At 38.1% G+C, this 25,780-nt stretch overlaps 1 protein-coding gene across 1 annotated transcript in view; it reads right to left on the bottom strand.

The window, feature by feature from the left end:
* LOC140241597 (uncharacterized) overlaps positions 1 to 25,780 on the bottom strand; it is a 49,881-nt gene that overhangs the window by 10,664 nt on the left and 13,437 nt on the right. Inside the window, exons 7-9 of the mRNA XM_072321332.1 lie at positions 16,159 to 16,231; positions 15,379 to 15,457; positions 9,667 to 9,811 (exon numbers count right to left, since the gene is read on the bottom strand). Coding sequence (XP_072177433.1) covers positions 9,667 to 9,811; positions 15,379 to 15,457; positions 16,159 to 16,231 — 297 coding nt within the window. The remainder of the gene's footprint in view (positions 1 to 9,666; positions 9,812 to 15,378; positions 15,458 to 16,158; positions 16,232 to 25,780) is intronic.

Raw genomic sequence — 25,780 nt, 5'->3', positions numbered from 1 at the left:
TGTACCCATTGGTAACAGAACGTCTGCAATCCAGTGATGCAATGTGCCCAATATATCCATGTTCTGGGTGGCAACCACTGGCCTCTGGAATTCTATACTCGTTTAATGGCGAGACTTTGGATCTGTGAGATTTTTTTCCCCCTTTCATAATGGGGTTAATGAGTCTAGCTTTCCGCTGATGTGATAATTTGATATGAGTGGTTAGAGATGAGGGCACGTATGTCTGGTGAGCATGGCTTCATATTCCCTGCAAACCACATACATGGGACACATCCATCTAATGCTTGATTTGTAGGCCCTGGTAGATATACATAAAATAAAGATGAAAAGAAAAAACCCAAACAAACAGTGGGTTGACAGCAGCGATAAACAGCTGGTATGCAAAATGAAAAAATGTATAACACCACTCGGAGCGTAATTGACTGTTTCCAACAACACTTGCTGCCACGTTCAACCAAGGAGGTACTAGGCTCGCCTAGTACCTCCTTGGTTCAACATTCACTGAAACTTAAAATTTCAAACAAGAGCAATTGTGCAGTTTCTGTTTGATATGAAGTCCACAGTGCACTTGGTTACACAAAACTCAAAAAGATTAAAGGGAAATTACATGCTGTTTTAAAGTCTGGCTTTTCAGGTCTGTTAGGTAAAGGACACGGAATAGTAAAAGTTAATCATCAAAGTCATGTCAAAAGAATGCCAGGTTTGCAATTTTTGATATCTCACATATTTGTGCAAAGAGAGTGGTATTTGTAAAGATATACCCAAAGCTGAATGAAAATCTGACGCCAATGTAACTCCCTTGTACTGTTGTTGAGTAATAACATTACAATTTGATAATTGTACTGTAATAACAGTACAATTTGATGAATAGAATTAAACGCAAATTGTTATAACAGTACAATTTGATGAACAGAATTATATGCAAATTGATTATTTGCATTTAATTCTATTCATCAAAATCAACTTACAGTATAGAGTGGATTGTCTCTTGTCATTCCTCCAATATGTTAAGCAGGCACCTTGAAGGCTCAAATATGCATGATATCAGGAAAAAGGAATCTGGGAAAACCTTAGGGATATCTGAATTGCCCACTACTACATATACATGTACACATGCACATTGCTCATGCATACTGGAGAGTGGTTATATCCATTTACAACTGCACTGGTGAATCACAGAAAGAGACAGATTGAAAAGAATAAAAATGAACTTTTATCGTTTAGATGTCAAAGACTATCCAGACACAATGTGGCTTCTTCTTAGAATTGACCTAGGTTCCACCATCAACCCAAAATTTGGCTGAGGAAGGAAAAAAGGTGAAACACCCAAAGAGAGCTGAATGAGCAGAGTAAGATGTTGGAAATAGGAGCAGGATTGCACCTTTGATATTGCACATTGAATAAGTCATTCATAATTTCCAGGCATTGCAGCCTTACTGATGTCCCTATAGCATCATCAGATTCAAAGTTTTCATAATTCTATATTGGCTATTCATCTACTTGTATATTAACCCCTCCCCCTCCCTGATTCGGAGAGGTGGGACAGACGAAAAACAGTACCGGTACTCCAGCCTATCTGATGTATACTGCAAAAGTGGACATTTTCGCGGTGTTGAAATTTTTGTGCATTTCGCGCAACCAAAAATTAGCGCGAAAATAAAAGCATGCAAATATTTTTGCCTACCATATGTTCCAGTAGGTGAGATCTTGATTCCATGGAATTAAAAACATGCGAAACTCTTCTTTCCCCGCTGAGCGCGAAAAATTAGTCGCGCGAAAATATCCACTTTTACAGGACATGCGATACCTTCATTCTCAATCATTTGTAAGCTCCCTCTTCGGATTCTTCAACCTGCTACATTCTAATCAGTAGGTTTTGACATTTATTTTTAACTTTAACTGAGCTTCCCCATGAAATGTAAATCCAGCTATCAAAAAGCCCTCTCCTGTTTTCTTTGTTGTAATGATAAGACTCATGTTAGCTAATGGCCTGCTACACTCAATGAGGAAATTCGGGGGCGCAGTGCATTGCATGCAATGCCCCAAGTTTCATGCATACCAGGGAGGTGTTACAGAGATGGGGTGGCAACTCTTCGTAATTCATGCAAACACATGTTTGGGTTCAAGGCGTTACAATGGGATGTCTAGCATTCCACTACGCTTTTAAGTCATGCTCAGCACCGCTCTAGTTGCAAGACGAAGTTCGGAGACGAAGAACGCATTTCACCTTTCGTTGAATTACAAGCTTTATTTCACCGTAAAATTTTAAATGAAATACTCAAATTGATTTAGAATAGTTTAGGAAAGAATTCAATATCATAAATATGTATTTCTAGTTTCTCAGTAATGCGCAAATCGAAATGAAATGAAAATTAGGCCCTCTTAAAAACCTAATATATTTCTATAATGCGCACATTTCTGCATGTTAGTTTTCTATCTTTTAATCTGGGATAGTACTCCGCTAAAGCGTGTTCCAGCATGCTTTCAAACTATTTGCTGTTAAAATTGTCAGTTTTACACTGCATTTTGATTCGTTGCTCCAATTCAAGTTACACAAATTCATTGTTGCCATCACATTGTAAGAGAGAGCGAATTGCAGTAGGGGCAAGTATTTCTAGATATGAGAGCGCTAGTCCCGATTATTGATGCTCTCTTTTGTCAAAGCACACGGGTAACACCTGTAGTTGAACGCATAACTTCTCGGCGGTGCCGCGCATGACTTCAAAGGAAAGCAGTAGTTGTCTCTCCTTCTCTAGCACCTCCCTGATGCATACCAAGCATTTGTTCAAAACCTCCCTAGTTACAGTGTGCGAAAATTCCAGGTGCTCAAATACAGGAAATAATCAAACTCTTGAGGGCTCAAGCTCAACTACAATGTTGTTGTCATTCACTGCACTTACAAGTGTACAAGGGGCAACTAACTACACTGCTGTGCGGGGAGGGGGCCCCTATCATCAAGCTAAGAGCTAACTTTATGTTAGCTAACTATGAGTTTAATACATTCACACAGTTCCTTAGGGACGCGCTATCATCAAAGTTAGCTAAAAGCAAGTCACTGCAACTTAAAGGGACTGTACAGTACTGGTTGAGGTGAGGATTCAGGTTTATAACATTCCTAAGTGAGATAATGAGAAACCTCTTATGAAATATGAAAGAGCATGTAATTTTAAGAAGGATTCCACTTTTATTCGAAGAAAATTGGTTCTCAAATGGCTGATATCTCCAAAAGTGGTACTAACTAGAAATGTCGCTATGGCAACTGATGCCTCTGCCATAATGCATGATTCTCCCAATAGGTGTATAGTACAATGTCTTCACAATGTGTGATGACAGTTTCACATAACTGGCAAAATACTGAAATGACAGGTTTGTCAGAAATATCTTGAATTTTCACTTTCCTTAAACTGGGTTTGCTATAATTGTCTAAGAGTGCAGGTACACGTATATTGGGGAATTGAGGATTTTTACTTGACTTCTGACCAACCCATTTATAAGTTTATGCATTGAGTAATTTTCAAGGTATGAAGAAAGAGTGTAATTACAGTACAAAATATTTTTTTTTTTTGCATTTAAACCTGGCCTTTGACCCTTAACCTTTGACCTTCTGGCTGGAAATTTCCCAGAGAATCTCCATTAGGTAATACATGTATATACCGTAAAGTTCCGTGTATAAGACGCACCCCTACTTTCGGACCTAAAATTAAAAAAAAAAAAACATGAAAATTTCCATGCAAATATTGCATGTGTCATATATATTATTTCAGCTTAAAATTTCTCTAGAATGCAGCATTTATTTGCTCTATTTTTCGTTTCCTTTTATACTTTCTTTAAACGGTATTCATCGGACATCGGCAAAATATGGAAGACGCAAAATGCGAGACTTGTCTCAGTACTCACTTGCTATTGTTGCGCCTTTCAATGTATCATCGTACTCATGAGTGTACAGTACGATCTTTGCTATCATACATAGGGTGTCTCGCATTTTGACGCATGTCAGGCTGGAAGGTTCATTACGAAAAATAAGAAAAACATCAACAAGTGTAGCAGAGGGGTTGTACGGCGAGACGTACGGTGCGTACGGTAATTACACTCACTGTTGTTTCTCCCGGAGGGATTACCAGTAACATGTGTGTCTCTTGTACCATGCTTGTATGCACAGTGCGAGCCTTTTGCAAAAGGCAGCTCGCTATAATTTCAGCACACGCACACAGAGAGCAATGGACTTGCACACACAGCGCGCAATGGGCAAGCATGCTCCGATCTGATCGCTGTGTGCACGCGAGTCCATTGCGAGAGCCTCTCTGCAGCTGCAGCTGCTGCCTTTGCAAAAGGCTTGCTAGCTAGCTAGCTACAGTGTAGCTATGCGATCCTGGCGAGAGCAAACGAAAGCCATGGATAAGCATGCATGCTTCACACATCGTTCACATTACGGTGACATAGTGTCGATCCTACTCCGTATTTTACAGCTTTTGTCTATGGCCATATTGATACTAGTACATTGATAAGTTTTACGATATCAGTAATTTAGTAATGATACCTGTACATCGCATATTTCAGCTACTAGGTTGGCTGTTGGTAGCTTGGTAGACAGTGATATACAGGTACATCGGTAGCTACAGCTGTTGTCTATGGCCAGATTGATACATCGTTACTACACAAGGCCGATGTAAGTTTATCCCGTATTTACAGCTGTTGTGCGTGTCCAGATTGAAAGATCGCTCATTTATCCGTAAGTTTTAGTGATTGCTTACCCTTCGAATGTCGATGGGCATACATGGCCCCAAATTGACCTTATAAAATTGGGTGTATATGACAGATTTTTTCTGTAATTCGACTGTACCTGTGTATAAGATGCACCCCCGATTTTCTACGTTTTCTGAGGAAAAAATAGTCCGTCTTATACACAGAACTTTACGGTATTAAGTTTTAAAACTAATAATGCAAGCATTGCATATACTAGTATATGAGGGAAATAGTAAAATTTTGAGGAGTTGACTTTGACCTTTGACCCCGCCTATTGACCCATGACCCCTAAATTCCCTAGATAATCCCTGCCAGTCAGCACATGCGTATGTACCAAGTTCCATGAGGATACATTGAACCATTAGCGAGAAAAGTGATTATAACATTTTTACGCAGGAGTGCATGTTTACTCTAAGTTCCAAGAAAATAAATTTGGGCATTGCATAGATATAGGGGAAATAACATTTTTAGCATTTGACCTTGACCTTTTGACCTTTGACCTCATACCAATGTCACTAAAATCTACTCAACTCATTGCCCCATCATACATCATCCTTGGACCAAGTTTGGTGAAAGCTGCTTCATCCAGTTTTGAGTTATCACGTAAACAGATAAATTTTAGGATTTGACCTTGATCTTTGACCTTTGACCTCTGTCCGATTTCACTACAAAACCAATCAAGTAATTGTCCCATCATACATCATCCTCGGACAAAGTTTGGTGAAATTTGCTCCATCCAGTCTTGAGTTATCACGTAAACGGATACAATATCATGATTTGACCTTGACCTTTGACCTTTGCCCTTAGGCCGATTTCACCCAAAAATCTAATCAAGTAATTGCCCCATCATACTTTATACATGGACCAAGTTTGGTAAAATTCCAGTCAATATTACTCAAGTTATCGCGTAAACGAATGCGGACGGATTTACGTACGGACGGACGGACAACCCGAAAACATAATGCCTCCGGCACCACTTCGTGGCGGAGGCATAATAAAAGGCGACAGGCTACGCCTTTTATTAGGCTCTCTTTGTTTCACCTTGTTTTTGGATATCTCAGCCATTTCAAAACCGATTTTCATCAAATAAACTTTTGATACCCCTTAGAATTGCATGCTCTTTGACATCTCATGGAGTGTTTTTTTAATATCTCGCAAAGCATTAAAAACTAAATCCTCACCTCAACCAGAACTGTACAGTCCCTTTAAAATTATGGTAGCTCCATGTTAACCTTATTACGGTACTGCTCTGTGATATCATGCACCCCCTCGTAATTCCATTTTTTTCCTTTCTTTTTAGGTGATCCGAGTATCCTCTCGAATCACCTTCTGTATCTGTACGGATTCTTTCTTCTTCTTTCTTTCTTTCTGGACAAAAGTTGTGTTTCGATTAGCTCAGAAAGTGTTCCTCCTATCAATTTCAAAATTATACCATATATGTATCGTGTCCCAAAGTCGACAAATTTTATAAAATCATAGTGATCAGTCAACCGTGACGTCACTATGACGTCATTATATGAAAACACATTTTCATGCATATCTCATTAATGGAAAGGAATTTTTCAATGAAATTAACGTCACATATATTTCAAGTCAAGCGCATTCTACTCATATTATCAAAATTCACATTTATTATTAAAAAGTGCGCGTACGCGTGCGTTGAAATATTTGTATGCTCAAATCGAGCTCAATTTTTTTTGCACACGTTTCAGACCATTTGGAGCATTTTTTGAAAAATTGAAAAAATTGGACGGACGCGTACGCGCGCGCACATATACGCACGCACAGCTCATATGCAATAGAAATTTCCCGTTTTTTCACACGGATCGAATGTCTGAAATGTCAAGGAATGTTTCTACCAAGTTTCAAGTCAATCCGACTCAATATGACGTCATACGGGCCCGTCAAAGTTGAAATTCCGCGCGCGCGTCAATGGCGATATACAGTGCAACAATGCCAAAAAACCGCCAATTTTAAATCCGATTTTACTCGTCAGGATGGACGGTGACCCCCCATTTTCTTTACATATTTTGAAAGCTGATGAGTTGTACATATCATTTCATGGGTTGGCGATACTGAAAAAATGATTAAAAGATATCAAATTTCTTAATAAAGTAAAAAAAGTAAATTTTCAAAATGACGTCATCAAATTTCAAGTTCACTCGAGCGTATCTCACTTATCCTTTGCCAATTTTCACACAAATTTCAGTATGTTGTAGCTTATTAAATGCTTTTTCATTGATATAATAACAGCATTTTGATTGGATGACGGCATCACCTCGTAAAAATGGATTCAAAGTAATCTTGTCAAATTTGACCAGTTTACGTGTTATCTCTATGGGAGTGCAGTTTTTCTGGAAATGAAAATTGACATGACTATATTTCTCGAGCACTATCTCACTTATGCTTCGGTGAATTTCTCCCAAATTTTAGTATGTTGTAGCTGAGACTTTGGGCTATCGTAAGTGTGCCCTTTATTTTTTCATACGACGTCGGCATCACGTCAAAAAATTTGGTTGAAATTAAAGCTTATCTTCGATGTATTGAGATATTTCTTTCTTTCTGCAACTTTCTTTGCAATAACTCAAGAAAGACAGCCCCTATCACCCCCATTTTTTGCACATGTTTAGTTCATGTTACGTACATTATTTCATAAAATAACAACTACTTGATCGGACACCATCTTGGGTATGTAAATTAGGGTCAAAGGTCATAAATATTTCATCCTGTATCTTAGTAAATACATGTCCTATCTTTCCCATATTTTGCACACGTAAAGACCATGTTACAAGGATCATTTCACAAAATAACCACTTTTTGCTCAGATGCCATCTTGTTTGTGCAAAGTGGGGTCAAAGGTCATATGTATTTTTTTCTGTATCTTCGTTATGACGTGTTATCTCTATGGGAGGGAATTTTTCTAGATGTGAAAGTTGACATGATTGTCTTCATCGAGCACTAGCTCACTTACCCTTCGGTGAATTTCTCCCAGATTTTAATATGTTGTAGCTGAGACTTTGCGCTATCAGAAAAATGCCTTTTGTTTTTCATACGATGTCTGGATCATGCCAAAAAACTTGGTTGAAATTAAAGCTTATCTTCGATGTATTGAGCTATTTCTTTCTTTCTGCAACTTCCTTTGCAATAACTCAAGAAAAACAGCCTCTATCACCCCCATATTTTGCACATGTTTAGTTCATGTCACGTACATTATTTCATAAAATAACAACTACTTGATCGGACACCATCTTGGGTATGTAAATTAGGGCCAAAGGTCATAAATGTTTCATCCTGTATCTTGGTGAGTACTTGTCCTATCTTTCCCATATTTTGCACACGCAAGGACCATTTTACAAGAATCATTTCACAAAATGACTACTCTTTGCTCAGATGCCATCTTTGGTGTGCAAAATGGGGTCAAAGGTCAAATATACTTCATTCTGTATCTTCGTTAGTGCATACGGAATTCGGTACCCAAGATGGCAGGTCTGACTCCCTTTTCAAAATGAGAATCCAAACATCACACGACCAATGTCCCTAATCTCAGGTGAAAACTCGAATCATTGATTAAAAAGAAAAAAATCGGATCACCTAATTTGTCAATCTTGACAAATTCTGAGTCTAGTTTTGACTAATTTCGTTTAAATGTTCAGTGTCTAGTTTGGTTTACTTAACTCTTTTTTTTTTTTCTTCACTTCTTAGTCAACCAGACCATGAAGTAGATGTTCCTTTTTTTGTGTATGCTTTGGTCATTTGGAGATTTGCTCGATAGTGGACCTACTTCATTGTGGCAAACATGTCCAATGTGTATGGCATTGTATTAATGACACTAATCATTAATCTTCAGCTGTGAGACACTAAGCATGTGAGCTATCATTCCAAGCTACAAACTGGGACTTGAAATATGTTTGAGACCTGCCTCTCACACCAAATTACTCTCAAGATGTAATTTGCTACTCTTAATGCAAAGCAATTATCTCCCATTAATGGGAGACATGAAGAAAGAAAAAAACAAAAAGACAGTCATTTGTCTGTGAGTATTTCTCCTGCAAAGAGAACAAGGAAGACATATGCACAGTTGGAGACTCTAATAACAACAAAAAGACATCAAAACAAAACAAAATATTATGAAAACTTCTTAGAAGCATCCTCCTCTGCCCAGGAAAGAAACTATAGACGATTTGCGTCTCATGATTGATGGCGGTAGAAAGTACCAGATCACCGGCACAACACTTAATACCTTCCGCTCCACAAAAAGTACTAATGCTGTCGCCTATCCATCAAACCCTTTCCAGGGGTATCACAACAAGTTTACCACATGACTAGAATTAGACTGAAAGAAAAAAAAAGAAGCAGGCCATGGTGTGAATGATACCATCGATGGACTAATCTCTCTCTCTCCCTCAAACTCTTATGCAAAGAATTAAACTGTGGTCAGCTTGTCTCTCCTACCAGTCCTTCATTTCACAATTTATTAGTGCAGAGTGGAGCACTCCCAGTGTTTCTTTGCTCAATTTTCCGCTTTTAATAGCAAATGTATCAAATTAACAAAAATGGAGTTAACCAGTTTTGCAGTCAAGCTCTTCATATCTATGTCTCCATCTATCTTTGCATCTATCTCACATCTACATCTATCTATCCATCTATCTCACATCTACATCTATCTATCCATCAATCTATCTATCTATCTATCTATTTATCTATCTATCTCTCTATCTATCTGTCAATTTCATATCATTACATTATCTATCTACTGCATATTGTGGATGTGCGTGTGAGTGTGTATGTATGTATGCATAGACACATCTCTAAAAATTGCATTTCAAGATTCTCTTGAGCTAGTACTGCCCCACCCCCCCCCCCATCCCAAATTGCCAGTAAGGTGGCATTTGGTGGCATTGTGCTCAGTTTGATTCCACTCACTTGTTTGTATTTTTCTGGTGGGACAGCGCCAAGTTCTTGTCGTGGATGGACTCCAGGAGCGAGGTGGCCAGAGCCTGCAGGTCAGCCACTGAGGCCGGTGACGCCGAGAGGCCGCTCGCCTTGCCCTGGGCGAGGAGATTCTCAACTGTTGGACAGAACGCCGGAAGAGGGTTGTTATCGGAGGTTGTTATCTTCCATTCCTTCATACCTCAATTGGATCGTGTGCAGCGACTTCAAAATTCTCCATATCGCATATAGCCGATATCAAGGCGATATCAAGTGATATCGTTCGATACCTCCGATATCGAACCTCTCAGGTTGGGACAGTAACTTCCGGTTATTGATTTGCGTGTGTGCTTTTCTGTAGGCGAACTTACAAGCTTTGTTTTGGATCCAAAGAAATATATTTGTTTTGACTTTAGTTTGTTTATTTCCCGAATATAACTATCCATTACACCATGGGATTTTTCTGTGAGGCAGCAGAGTGTACTTCTGATGATGCTAAAAGGAAAAAAAGTGGACAAATATCCGTGCTCCGAGCAGTAGAGGTGCACCACATGCACAGGCCGCGAATATTTTTTCCGTACATGGAAACGCTATGGGCCTGCTCTCTGCGTGTGTACCTGCTCTCCACAGTCGACTGCATTTTCTTCGAACCATGCTCGCCATGCCGCGGCGCCGGCTGCCTTGGCTGACAATCACGATGCACGATGAATAATGTCCCATAGCGTTTCCATGTACGGAAAAAAACATGGTCGCCGGTAGCGCATCGATCAGCTAGCTCGCACGCATGAAACCGGAAGTTACTGTCCCAAGAATTAAGGTAAGAAAATTAGAGCGCCACAGGCGTTCAGATTCGGAGAGCTATATGCGATAGGGAGTATTGGGCAGCCCGATTGGTGTTTTAGGTTTCTAGGGACTACCCATCTCAGCCACTTCTGAAGTCGTTGCACTGGCTTCCTTTGAAGCAACGGATAATCTTCAAACTAGTTTTGTTTGTCTCTAAAATCCTCAACAATCAAGCTCCGAAATATCTAGACGCCTGTTTGACTTTATATACACCTACCAGAAATTTGAGGTCATCCAGTGATCTGCTTCGTCTCACATACTCTGTTACTCGCACCTTAGCCGGTGATAAGACATTTACTGTGTCTGCTTCAAAGCACTGGAACAATTTACCACTTACCGTTAGACAGTCTCCATCAGTCAGTGTTTTCAAAAAAGCCTTGAAAACACATCTTTTTAGTAGCAACTAGTTCGTAGCTGTAACATTTATCCAATTACATATACTGTCATACATGCTTTGAATTGATTGTAAACGCTTCGGGCCTTGTGGGAAAAGCGCATTATAAATAATAGTTATAATAATAATAATAGGCACAAAAACAATAGAAGAAACAAAGGACAGAAGAAATTAAAAATACAAGTCTCTAAGATTACCTCTGTCATATCCTGTCTTAAAGGTCCTGTTTACCTTTGGAAGCAGTGATTTTAAAACTGTTCAAGATATCACATTTGATGTATATATACGTAGGCTTGTTGTACCACAAAACATCCTAACATATGAAATTTTCACAATAAAGCCTAAAATATAAGGAGATATCAGTAGTTTTCTCAACAAACTGTAACTGTAGACGGTTTAGTCTGGAAACATTTTTATCATAACTATCATTTACATTTTGTATATTTAACAATACTTAACATCGATTTTACTCATTCAAATTTTACAGTGGTTGTTTCTATCCCTAACTCATATTTTAGAACTATTTTTAAGCACTAATGCTAGGTTTGTGTTTAATGTGCAAATAGTAAATTATGCCTTTAATTCAAATTACAGGAAATTTAATCAGGGAAAATGTGACTACCTCAGCAGTTGCTTGGTCTACACAAGTACATTGCACTTTAATAAAGCACTATTATCACTATAGAATATAATGATTCCTACTTGAAAACTAGAAGTGGTTTATTCCATTGAGTTGTTTCGGAAAAGATGCTGACATGGCAACAGATTGTTGGGGAAAAAAAAAACAGGTTCTGTATAAACTTCCCTGGGTTATTACATACACAAAGTTCAAGAACAGTTGCTAAAAAATTGTGAATGTATTATGCACCACAATGTTTCATCTCCTCCCCCTCCTAAGTAAATATCATCGGTCTTATGCCAAAAGGGCCTTAAACCTCTTTCACTGTTACAGACTTTGTACATTATTAGTGCCCTATTGGCATAACAGGGGAAGTTCTTTAAGGCCCTTTTGACATAAACGATAGATTATATTTGGTAAAATCGCTGAAGTAATGGCAGTTCACTTAACCTATTGGTGTAACTGACTAACCAACTGCCAGTATGTTGATTTCTATTTAGCCCCTGCCACAACTTTATTAGGCATGGCAATCAAAAAGTGAATAAAATAAACTTTTATGACATCTGCAGAGGCCAATAATGTTGAGAGGCCAGGCTGCCAGATATTCATTTCATGGGCAAGCAGATTCTCTGCTATAATATAAACAGAACAACAGGTCTAGTCAAGTGGAATGACTGAAAGAAAAAAAAAATTATTCCTCAAACCCCTTTCCCCCCCCCCCCCCCACACACACACACACAAACATACTTTTACTGTACATCCACTGAGGTGAGCAATACTGAAGGAGTCATATGTGCGCCCAGGGCCCTGTTTCATAAAGAGTTGCGATTGAGCTTATGCTCGATTTATTGAGCGTAACTTGGTAAATCGCGAGTAAGTTCAATATTGAGCATAAGTCCTATTTGATAAAGACACTTATACTTGATTTCAAGAAAAATAGAGCGTAACTTTCAGTAGATTGAGCGTTATTTGCGATCAATCATGAAGTTGTTTATGAAACGCAATTTGCAATTGATTGCAACTTTAACTTAATCTTTATGGAACAGAATCCTGGGCTGACAGGCTCCCCACTACACACAGTATATCATGGGTTTTAACTCATTGGGTGGTGGGCAGAAAGAGGGAGTAAAACAGAAGGAAATGACATAGAAAGAAAGGAAGTAAGAAAAGAAAGAGAGCATGGAAAAACTAGAATTATCACTGAAGGTGATTAATACCCCCGCCCCTAGTGTTGCTTTACAGTATGTGATGTCGAGGGCAATGACGTTAATACCAAGTTTGTGCACTTGTCGAATTGGAAACAGAATAATTTTAGTTTACTGTACAATTACAGAGTTGACACTGAGATCCACAAGGTTTGGGTAAAAAGTGTGGTTACCATGGCAATGCATTGTCGGATACAAACACAAGGGACATTTTGCATAACTACACTTAAAGACCATCATACACACCAAATTTGACCTTCATAGCTTGAATGGTTTATTTTGATACAAAAATGAGTGGTTACCATGGCAACACATTTTCCTTAAACCAACACATTGGTGTCTTGCAAAACTACACTTCTAGATCATGATACATACTAAATTTGACTTTTATTGCTTGAATAATGGAAAAGTTATTCGATCTCCAAGATTTTGGTAAAATTGTGGTTACCATGGCAACGGTTTGTGTGACAAACACAAAAATCATATGTTCCACATCTATACTTCAGGGCCATAATGCCGACCAAATTTGGTTTCAATTGCTTGAAAACTGTGGAAGAAGTTCACTCCACAGGATAAAAAAAAAAAACAACAGGCGGTTACCATGGCAATGCATTGTCCGATACAAATACAAAGGACATTTTGCAAAACTACACTTAAAGAGCATCATACACATTGAATTTCACCTTCATAGATTAAATGGTTCAATTTGATACAAAAATGAGTGGTTACCATGGCAACACATTTTTCTTATATTAACACATTGGTGTCTTGCATAACTACACCTCCCGATCATCATACATACTAAATTTGACCTTAATTGCTTGAATGATGTGGAAGCTAATCAATCCACAAGGTTTTGGTAAAATTATGGTTACCATGGCAAGGCTTTGTCCGCCAACACAAAAATTATGTGTTGCACATCTATGCCTCAAGGCCATAATGCCAACCAAATTTGATTTCAATTGCTTCAAAACTGTGGAAGTTGTTCACTTCACAAGATTTCGAAGAAAACATGCGGTTACCATGGCAACGCTTTGTCAAGTACAAACACAAAGAGTGTCTTGCATAACTACACCTATAGATCATCATAGATACCAATTTTGAAATTGATTGCTTAAATACTATGGAAGTTATTCAATCCACAAGGCTTTGGTAAAATTATGGTTACCATGGCAACGCATTGTCTGACAAACACAAAAAACATGTCTTGCACATCTATACCTCAATATCATCATTTACCCCAAGTTTCATTTAAATTGCTTCAAAACTGTAGAAGGAGTTCACGACGCAAGATTTTGCAACAGACCGACCGACCGACCGACCGCCCGCCCGCCCGACCAACATCACGGTGATTCCTATATCCCCTTCACACTACGTGTGGAGGGGGTATAAATGAAAGAGAAAAGAAAGAAAGAAGATAGAGAAAGAATGAGAGAAAAACAGAAACAATGACAGGAAAAAAAAATGGCCTTGTAGATTTTGAAAAACTAATGAAATTGGCCTAAGCTAGCAGACTATCCTTTGCACAGAATAATACTAGAGGAAAGGATTTGGATTATGCAGAAAGAAAAAAACATGAATGATCCCCCCTCAAAAAACAAAACAAAAAAAAACACACACACATACAGTGTGACTTTCAATGATATGCATTTGCATGAAATAGAAAGCTCCATTTAAGGTTTTCTTGAGAGAGGAGGAGAGCACAAGCCATTCTAAACTGTTCTAAAGTATGTTATTTTTCCGTCAGAGCGATCGGTAATCACTCTTTAGATTGTTGGGGTATCATTTTGACATCACCGTGTGCCTCTTAAATGTCCGCGTTCCCACGCTTATGTACCAGGTACTTTGATGTTTTTCCGCCCTCCCTAATGGCTACAATGTATGACATGCAAGCTTGTGAGCATTTGAGACAGATCATCGTCATCATTTCCATTCTCATATTACATTCTAACAGTCAGCGTTTGGGAAATGAAGCACTCTATCCGAGACATGAAAGTGCAATTCCATGCCATGTTTAAGCCGTACATCCCTTTACATCACTTTCAGCTTTCCAACTTTCCATTTCATTGAAAGTGATAGGAAAACATGATGCATGAAAGTGTAACTAGGCCAGAGGACACATTCGCAAACATGCATGCAAACAGCTGCAAAAAATTGAAACAAGCACGTCAACAAACACAAACATATTCACGCAAATACACACACTTAGCATAAGTGCTCAACCTAGTGCTTTACCTCAACTCATTTTTTTTTTTAAGTTACACTGTGATGTCGACATACATTTTAATGCACTATGTCCCAAAATGCAACAGTTTAATAAGATTGAACCAACAACATGTGGGCCAATGCAACCTTGAAAATACCCAGAAACCTACTTTAGGAGATAGTTAACCTCTTCTACAAACCCAGGGGATTATACTAAACATATAAAATATGCAGACAATTACCTTCATCATGTTAGGCCCCATTATGATGCATTTCATTTGGTATATATACAAATGGACAATATAGCTTCTAAAAAACTCTTTTTGAATCTCTCCAAGCTGCAAGCAGGCGTCTTTCAGATATTTCGTCTGTTTTCTCCTGCACAATATTCATGACAATAATATTATGATGATGATGATGAATGATCTTTAATAGCATACCATCTTTTGTTGATAAGACTGCAGCACCGCTGCCGCCAAGCCTGGGCAGTCCCTTGCCTTTCCGCCTCTCCAAAGCCGTCTGTCAAAAAAGTTCAGCACGAATAATTAATCACAAACTATCGCAAAAACGCCATCACACACAGTAAAAGACAAACATGGCATTTGCTAACACCTCTTTCCCCTCTCCACCTCTCCAAAACGTGAGAAAGGACATGGATATAAGATTGAGATGAAAAGGAATCAAATTTATAAAGTATTGTCTCTACGGACATCACATGGATGACCACAAAATGCTTTAAAGGTCTTTCCACATTCTTTGAATGCAATAACTCTTCTGCACACAACCAATAACTCTTATACATTTGGATTTGACAGTTCACCCCCCCCCCCCCATATTCCCCACTCCAGTCTCCTCCCTTAACCCGTTGAGGATGAGTCCCAAGTATACAATTTGTACTTGGACAAATGTCTGTGGGAAATGCATGTTGTAGCAAAATCAGCCCGCCTTCAATGGGTTGAAGGGGCCAAGCAAGCTTTATTAGTGTAAGTAACATATCAGGACAATTACTACCCCCTCCCCCGCCCCCAAGCTAAATACTGGTTAGTGATAGGATTAGATGAAAGATTAGACTTAGGGTTAGGTCTAAGGTTAGAATTTAGGTTAGGATTAGGATTAACGATTAGGATTAGGTTTACGGTCCGGGGAAAGGGTCTGGGGTAATTGTCCAGGGGATAATTGTCCTAGAACCGAAAGCAAACATAGACCTGATTTTTACATACCTTGTACTTGGTCAGCATACCCTGAAGTGAAGCCTTTTCTTCCAGACACTGATTGATTTTCTCATTCAAGTACCTTAAAGGGAAAGGTCAGATACTAAGCATCAGCATTATGAATGGTATTAATAACTTTGGGTGGCATATTGGCCAAAAGAAAGAAGAGGAGGGCAGACAGATGAAGATCATGCAACTTTGGATTCTTTCTTTTTTTTCACCCTAAATCTAAATTTCATTACCAGAATGCATACCAGCAAGAGGGGAGATGAACATCCAAAAGTAAAGACTTTCATAAAAAATGAACATCAAGCCAGACACATTTTGTTACCCTGATTAAGTCGCAGAAAACAAAGCCAGAAAACTGAACATTTAGGTGATTTTGCTGGATATGTAAGAAACATGATGCATTTTCACAAATTCAAAGTTTGGTTTCTTGACTGCCTCACAATGAAATTTCAATATCTATAAAGGATGTTCTGAAATGTTTAAAATGAACAATTTTTGGTTTCCTTCAAACATGCCATTGTGGATTTGGTGTTGGTCTACTGTGTTTAAATGTCTAATCTCCTGCATGCTTGAAAATATCTAAAAATTGCAATTGATTTTCTATAAACTATGCTCATCAGGAGGTCAGCATTCTTACCGTTTCTGTGTTAGGTTACTGAAAATAGAGTGGGACAGCATTATCGCATCGCGCAATTTAGAGTGTACAAAATGCATGCGACCAACATGGAACGTACAAATATACAGCAGCTCTGCCAGGTTATTGTGGTCACAAATACAGCAGTACTTTTATCACAAAACCACTTGCCATTACTATTCATAATCGGATGATACTCATAGAAAAAAAATGGAAAAAACAATAATAAACCCTCTATTGACATTATACATTTGAAATGTTTATATCCAACTCCATTTAATCTAAACTAAAAGTGAAAAGGTGAGAACCATCGTGACTGCACTTCAATGCCAAAGAAAGGCATTGATATCAAATATAATGGACAGGCAACCAACACAAACATACCTCTTCTTAAATGCAGTCACTCAAGAACGGGTTAAGGATGCCAGCATGATACAATGATAGCTCAGGTGAACTGAACTGAAGTGAACTTAACAATTTTGGGCGAGAAGAGCATTCGTGGACGTAGCTAGTGATCAACGTATGTGTTTATTGCCGAGCTTTCGGTCTTGTTACGACCTTCATCAGGGCTGGACATGAAATGATACAAAAATGACTCACTCGTATGGCTGCACTCGTAACAATATAGACCTAACTAACGTGAGTCTATATCATCAATGAATCTGTAGTTATATAACAGAATACAATAATAATATACATAATTAATTTCATATTATGAAATACATTTCATAGGAGTATAATTGTATCAAATTGAAATTCCCGTGTTATTGATTGTAATAGAAGTATATAACAAAAACGCCAATTCAATATCTTCATATTGTATGTTATATGACACAAAACTATAGTGATATAAATACAATATTCTGTTATATAAGTTCTACGGATTCATTGATGATATAGACTCTTCTTCTCGCACAAAATTGTTAAGGGGCCCCCCAAGAGGGACATGGTGCCCATTTGAAGGAATTGAGATTCTATCCCCCTAGGGATGCTACCTGCTAAGTTTGCTAAAAATTCATCATGAGGTTTTCAAGAAGATGAACAAGTACAATTCAGGCCCCATTACAACTATAGGACTTCTCTCCATCCCCTCTCCTGGGTCTCAAGGGGGGGGGGGGGGTACCCCTGATTCTGACAATCCCATGAACAAACTTGAAACTACAGTCATCAATGTACTAACTCTAATTATCTAAGCCCTATCACTTCTGGTTCTAGGAGATTTTGAAAGATTCCGTAATTTTAGGGGGTTTGGGCCCCCTGGGGGCCCCCAGGTGGGCCATGGTGCCCATTTGAACAAATTGAGATCCTATCCCCCTAGGGATGCTACCTACCAAGTTTGGTGAAAATCAGACATGGGGATATCAAAGTGAAGATGAAAATGTACAATTTAGGCCCCATTAGGACCCCTCCCCACCCCCCTCCCCTGGGTCCCAAGGGGGGCACCCCTGATTCTCCCATGAACAAACTTGAAACTACAGTCATCAATGTACTAACTCATAGTATTAACTAAGCTCTATCACTTCTGGTTCTAGAGAAGAAGGCTTTTAAAGATTCCTTAATTTTAGGGTGTTTGGGCCCCCCTGGGCCCCCCCCCCAGGTGGGCCATGGTGCCCATTTGAACAAATTGAGATCCTATCCCCCTAGGGATGATACCTGCCAAGTTCAGTGAAAATCGGTCATGGGGTTCTCAAGAAGAAGATGAAAATGTAAAAAGTTTACACACAACGGACGGCGCACGACAGACAACGCACAACGGACGCCGGACGAAGAGCGATCGCAATAGCTCACTTGAGCGCATCCACAAATGCGAAGAGATATTCGGGAGAAAAATAAAGAACTCTTCTGGTGCATACATCACAAAAGATTACAGCCGAAATAATTCATGAAATCAACGCAATCCCACTGATTTTGAGGGAGAAATAGGCTCAAAAAGGATCATGAATTCGGCCGACCGTGTTGTATAACTTTTAAGAACGCATGTATGAAATGCAAAGAGATTATTGGGAGAAAAATAAAAAACAAATTTTCAATGCCTTTTGGCGCCTGCATCATAAAGGTTACAGCCGATTAATAATTCATGAAATCATCGCAATCCCGTTGAAGTTTGAGGAAACAATAGGCGCAAAAAGGATCTTGAATTTGGCCCTGCATGAATTTGGCCATGTTATACATCTTTTAAGAACTCATTTACGAAATTCGAAGAATCTATCGCGAAAAAATAAAGGACACATTTTCAGCCCCTCTTGGCGCGTGCGTCATAAAGATTACAGCCGAATAATAATCCATGAAACCATCGCAATCCCGTTGAAATTTGAGGAAACAGTAGGTGCAAAAAGGATCTCGAATTTGGCCCTGCATGCTGTGTATTTTTCAAAAGCTCATGCACAAATGCGAAGAGATATTCAGGAGAAAAATAAAGAACGCATTTTCAACCTTCTGGTGCGTGCATCACAAAAGATTACAGCTGAAATAATTCATGAAATCACTGCAATCCCGTTTAAGTTTAAGGAGACAATAACTATAGGTGCAAAAAGAATCATGAATTCGGCCGTGAATATCTTCTAATCCAAGAGGATGCATTTACGAGAGGCGGAGAGATTATCGGGAAAAAGTAAAGGACACATTTTCAACCCCTTTTGGCGCGTGCATCGTAAAAAGATTACAGCCGTAGTAATTCATGAAATCGTCACAATCCCGCTGATGTTTGAGGTAAAAATAGGCGCAAAAAGGATCATGAATTCGGCCATGTTGTAGTTCTTTTAAGAACGCATTTACGAAATTCGAAGATTTTATCGGGAAAAAAATGAAGGACACATTTTCAACCCCTCTTGGCGCGTGCATCATAAAGATTATAGCCGAATAATAATCCATGAAATCATCGCAATCCCGTTGAAATTTGAGGAAACAATAGACGCACAAAGGATCTCGAATTCGGCCCTGCATGCTGTGTATCTTTCAAAAACGCATGCACAAATGCGAAGAGATATTCGGGAGAAAAATAAGACACATTTTCAACCCCTTGTGGCGCGTGCATTATAAAAGATTACAGCCGAAATAATTCATGAAATCATCGCAATCCCGTTGAAATTGGTAAAAAAAAAAAAAAAAAATGGTAAAGCGGAGTATTTACTGGTCCGACAGAGACAGGTCGGACCGGCAGAAAAAAATGGGTTAGTGTGTAGCCTATTTTGTTATTTATTTATCTTTTTTTTTTTTTTTTTTTTTTTTACTGCTACAGGTATTTCCATATTGTTTTTCTAGTCTCTGGATCAAACTTTGAGTTTGCCTAACTGCAAGAAGTGCAATATCTAAACAACAACAACAACAACAAAACTCTCCTTATTTACTTTGTGTCAAACTTTCATAAACTACAATCTATCAAAAAGACAGGTCATTCTCACATTGAACTGAAGCATGATCCCAAAATAATCCTGATTGTGATCTATTTGATCTTGCACACCTCTAGGGTCATATCAGCATTTAAAGTTATTGTTTACAATTGGGAGCAGTGATTTTAAAAATGTTTGAGTTATCACATTTGATGCATATGTGTAGGTCAGTTGTATCACAAAACATATAAAAAACCATATCAAAATTTTGCAATAAAGCCTAAAATATGGGAGATATCACTATTTTTCTCAATAAACCATAACTGTAGATGGTTTATTCTAGACACAATTTTATCATATATTGTTTACATTTGTCTATTTTACAATACTTATCATTGATTATACTGTTTTAACATTTCTTACATTACAATGTAGTTGTGTCTATCCCTAACTCACATTTTAGAACTGTTTTGAAGCACAAAAGCTGGGTGTTTGTTACATCTGCAAATGGTAAATAAGGCCTCTAATACTTCGGTAGATGGTACCCCTGGGAATGCCCCTCTTGAAAATCGCTGAACTGACTGCAAATAATTACACTTTTACTTGTGTACCAACATATGCTTGTATAAGTGTGTGTGTGTGTGTGTGTGCGTGTGTGTTGGGGTGGGTGGGTGTGAAGTACTGTATAAATGCTGTTATTTTCACATACAGATATTTTCACAAATGAGGAGGTCACGGACATTTTCGTGTGATGTTGTTTTCGCGAATTGACACAGAGGCTTTCATAAGTGCACTGTTACCTTAGCGCATGGTGACATTTTTGCATGTTGTCAAATTTGCAGTCCAACTGTGATTCGCGAAATTCGTGAAAATTAAACCCTCGCGAAAAATGACAGCTTATACAGCATGTTTCTTTGTCTGAGTCATATCATGCCATTATCACACCACTCTCCACAAATACATTATTGATTTGTTTGCACCAATGCACAGTACCATCATGGAGCTTAGTAGCTCCATGGTACCATGAAGGTTGCTGCTTCCTTTCCTTGAACACAAATTGAGGGTATGACACCATCAACTCACTCATCTGAATATTCATAAGGACAGATAAAAAATGTCAAAAAACGAAACAAAACTGGAATCTAAAAATGTCATATCTTCCTTATTTCTCATCTGATTTTTGTCTTTTTGTATCATTCTGAAGGAAATCATTTTCTCTTTCTTTTGAAGTTTATGTATTCTTTGGGTGGATTTCCCCTTTAAAAGTATCAGTTGTTCTTCTATGGGTTAGCTTGCATTTCACAACCAGTAAGTTAAAAGTATCAGTTGTTCTTCTATGGGTTAGCTTGCATTTCACAACCAGTAAAACTGGACTAAGTCAATGCAACTGCAAAGGGGGGGGGGGGGGGGACCCCACTGGATGAGGGACAGAAGAAAAAAAAAAAAGAGTTAATGGCTATGATAAAAACAGCCATAACTACAACGATGATATTTCTTTTTATAAGGCCACTGCTAAAATTATATGAGGTGTCCAAGGCCATGCCTGCATGCTGCATCAATTCATGTGTGTCCAGTAGAGTAAGGAAGACCATTAAGCAGTTGAGATGTCCTGCTAAATCCTGAAATTGCCACTGGAATACACTATCATAATACCAGCAAGCTACCCACATGGCATACGTGCAAAAAGACAGAAGAGATAATTGCTGATAAAAACAAACAAACAGCAAGCAAATGATAACAATACACAAATAAAGAAACAACTTCATTTTTTAATATCTTTTTGCATAGACTGCAGTGCACGCAATCATGGTTGGGGGAAAGGTACGGGCGGTATATTTGTTTACAAACTTCTTGCCGGCATGTACTTCCATGTGACGGGCCTTGGAAAACTGAGACAGGGATATCCGACTGCTGGTCACGAAGGTCGCAGTGAATACGATATGAATCATGTGAAGTGTGTGATGCCTCTCACTTTTTTTTTTTTTTTTTTTTTTTTTTTTTTTTTTTTTAAAGAAGATAGTCTAGAAACAATATCCTGGCAGACCTGGACCTCTAAATTCTTCTGTCATGGCACACAGAGCAAACTCTCTGCCTATTACTTTCTTGTTGCAATATACTGTACATGGTTTTATTTTTGCGTACTACAGATATTTTCGCGAATGAGGAGGTCAAAGATAATTTCGCGAGATGTTGTTTTTCCGAGTTTGACACCGATGCTAATCATAAGTGCACTAATGCCTGTCAGTTTGAGATATTTTGGTGTGTTGTTAAATTCGCAGTCCAACAGTGATTCGGGAAATTTGCGAAAATTAAACCCTCGCAAAAATAACAGCTTATACAGTAGTGGTCAATAGCACAATCAGGGTATGCAATTGTGTAACAGGGCAAAAATGAAAAAACTTGGTGAAAATGCTTTTTTTGTTGTTTGTTGTAGCTGAGTGTTCAAATTTTCATTTCATGGAAAGAAAGAGTCAAAATTTTGCATTAAACTGCGCATAAATTAGCATTTAAATTAGGGGTGTCGAATTACATTGAAATGAGTAATATATTGGAAAAATTCATTAAAAAAAAGGAGAATGTTTTTTTTCATCTGATATTGCTGTTAGATATTCCTGATAAATATCCCTTTCATTCACCACCAATACATAGCCATGACATATCACAAAATATGAATGAATTTCATATTTTCACTTCTCGAAATGGATGATCAATTTTGTAGGCATTATTTTGAATTCAAATAAAACCACTTTTACATATTTTATCATATTTCACTTTTGCCAAAGAGTGAAGAGACGAAACTTTCAGGAATAGGTAACAGACATATAGTGGCCATTATTACAAATTTTTATGAAATTAGGGCTGGTACTTTGGAAGATATTATATTTTTCATTAAAAAATTATCTGTACAGTTTGACCTTGAATGTGCGCACAGTGTTTGGATCAATTCTCATATTTGTAAACACAGATAGAAGAATGAATGTGAGATTTATGATGACTTGAGTTGATATCCAAGCCGTGACACTCAAACAATGACATATTAAGCCAAAATACTATGTTTTTGCTTATGATATCTTTAGAAATTGAACAAGCATTGAAATATGAACAGTGAACACTTATCATATGACCTTCATGCAGTATAACATGGGCGTGTATCGCACTTTTTTATGCTCAGCAATTTGTAATTTATATAAAAAAATAAGTTCCTATTGCTCAAATTTGCTGAAATTTTCACACAATAGATTTCTACATGTACAATTCATGGTTAAAAAAACAAGGATATTCAATAAGGGGAAAAGATTCTTTAAAGTAGTCAAATTAGGATATACCTCACTGAAAATACTGAAAAACAGCTGCACTTATTTTACTCAGCATTTGAAAATGGCTCAAAACTCAAAACTGGCTGAACATTTATTGGCAAACAGCGCACCATATTGTAGTGTGTCTTCAGTACTCTCAGGAAAAGCAGAAAAATAAGCTTTTCTCCATGTATAGCTGTACAGCATGGGTTAAACGGTCACAATGTCACAAAAATAAACCAGCATTACACTCCTACCAGGATGGCACTTCAGACCTTATAACTTTCTCCAGCTGAAAGAATCACTGTTTTTTATTGCATGCAAGCAATGCCAGGAAAAAATCCATTAATTTGATACCAAACACAGAGTGGTAGACTTAAAATATGGACCTCAAATCTTGATTTTACGTAAGTTGTAAAATGCTTTTTTTGACGCATTACGTGGGTTTTGAGGGACTTTTTGGTAATTAATCTTTAATAATTAACAGTAAATGAGAAGAAATTAGCTATTGTCTTACCACACGTGATTACTGATGTCTTAGCATGCTGCATGTGAATTTTTAAGTCAGTTGGTGCATTCTTTTAGAAGTTACAATTTTTTAAAGTGAGAAAGTCATGATTGCATACCCTGATTGTGCTTATCACCTAGTGTGTTTAACCTACCCCCATGGAGAGCTCAGAAAGGTATGTATTGTAAATCCAGCAGACCTTCTTTCTTGGTTTTGTGAAAAATATTGGTTCTTTTATTCAAAAATTGCCTGCGGAATGCTGTGTTGATAAGCAAACAGGTTTGATTTACAGAAACCCATTGTAACTATTTTCTGACAAAAGGGGAAATGGGACATGGTTATCTTCCCTCCCTCCCCCTCTCCCTCCCCCCTACCCCCATCTAGTTAGCTCCTATCAATAGTTAGTGATTACAGTGCTAAGGGCTGTTGCATGTAGGAACTTCACTACAGGAAATGCAATTTGACAGGCTTTTAACTTACACAACCTCACAACGCATAACACATGTACACATTTCAAAAAAGCTCAGGGCTTTAGATGGTCTGCACATGAGGGTATAATACATTGTATATCTTGTTAACAGTTTCATATGCACTTTTAGAACAGACCTTGTGTATCACATGCTTAGAAATTATGATTACATTATAAAATTTGCTCACACACATACACACACACAAACACACAAATCAGAAAGTGATCATCTTTCATATTTGCATAAATATATCACAATGCACACCACTTTTACTTTAAATATCAAAATCTGTCTTGAGTGACGACGAATACTTATCCTATCTGTACAAACATCTTCTAAGTATGAAGTCAATTTCACATCAAGGACACTGACTCTAATCTTGTGATCTGACCTCTATGCACTTATACTTTTACTTTGGATGGAAGGGAAAACACATTAAAACTTCCTGCGAAATATGATACAGCTTGCACGGGCCGCCTCGTTTTTTTCATCCCTGGATACTTCAATCAGCCCTGCCATGAAATATCACTTCCTGATCTCCCACGCCTGTCACAACCTTACCACATGATGGGGTAGTGGTGGCTTGGTGGTGGGGCAATGTGGGAATACTCGGTGCATATTGGAGATTACTGTAACACCAGACAACACTCGCGGCATGACACTCTTGCGACTTGGCGATCACGAAAAACTACACGAGTTTGTTATATGTACTGGATTGTTTAGCGTGCATTTTACTTCTGCAAATCATGGTTCCTCACAAAATTCGCAAAAATCTCACACACAATTTGTTTTTACAGTGTATACAATGTACCTCATTTCATTAATCCGCATTTCTGATTGGTTGAGATGGGGGGGGGGGCATTAACTCAACAATTGCCTTCAGAAACAGGAAGTAGCTTGGACTACAGACTTCAACACATTACTTTTTAGATGAAAATTCACATGAAATGGAGGAGCAGAATAGAGACAGCAAATGACTTCATGGAGACATAAAAGTTTGTTTGTTTGTTAGTTTGTTTTTGTGCTTGTTGCTGCTGCCATTGACCATCATCAGCCGGCCTGCTGACAGCAGATTTGTTAACTTTAATATAAACAAATGATACACATGGCACAGCAAGTTACTGAGAATTATCCATCCCAGAGCATCATTTGAACATTTGGAAATGCATGCGGAAAAGCCGTGTGTATTTAACCTTCCAAAACTTACAGAGGATGGAAAATTTGACAAACAGCTGACCTGCATTATTTGTTTTATAAAATAGTGACGTGATTGAAATTCCAAAGCAGATACTTTCCCAAGATTTCCAGACCATCACCTGCTCCAAACTGACTGAACTGCACACACAAACAATTGTAATGCATGTATGATAAACAGGCAATGCTGC

Source organism: Diadema setosum, chromosome 18 (assembly GCF_964275005.1).
Source record: "Diadema setosum chromosome 18, eeDiaSeto1, whole genome shotgun sequence".
Lineage (NCBI taxonomy): Eukaryota > Metazoa > Echinodermata > Echinoidea > Diadematoida > Diadematidae > Diadema > Diadema setosum.
This window is presented reverse-complemented; position numbering and strand designations above follow the sequence as displayed.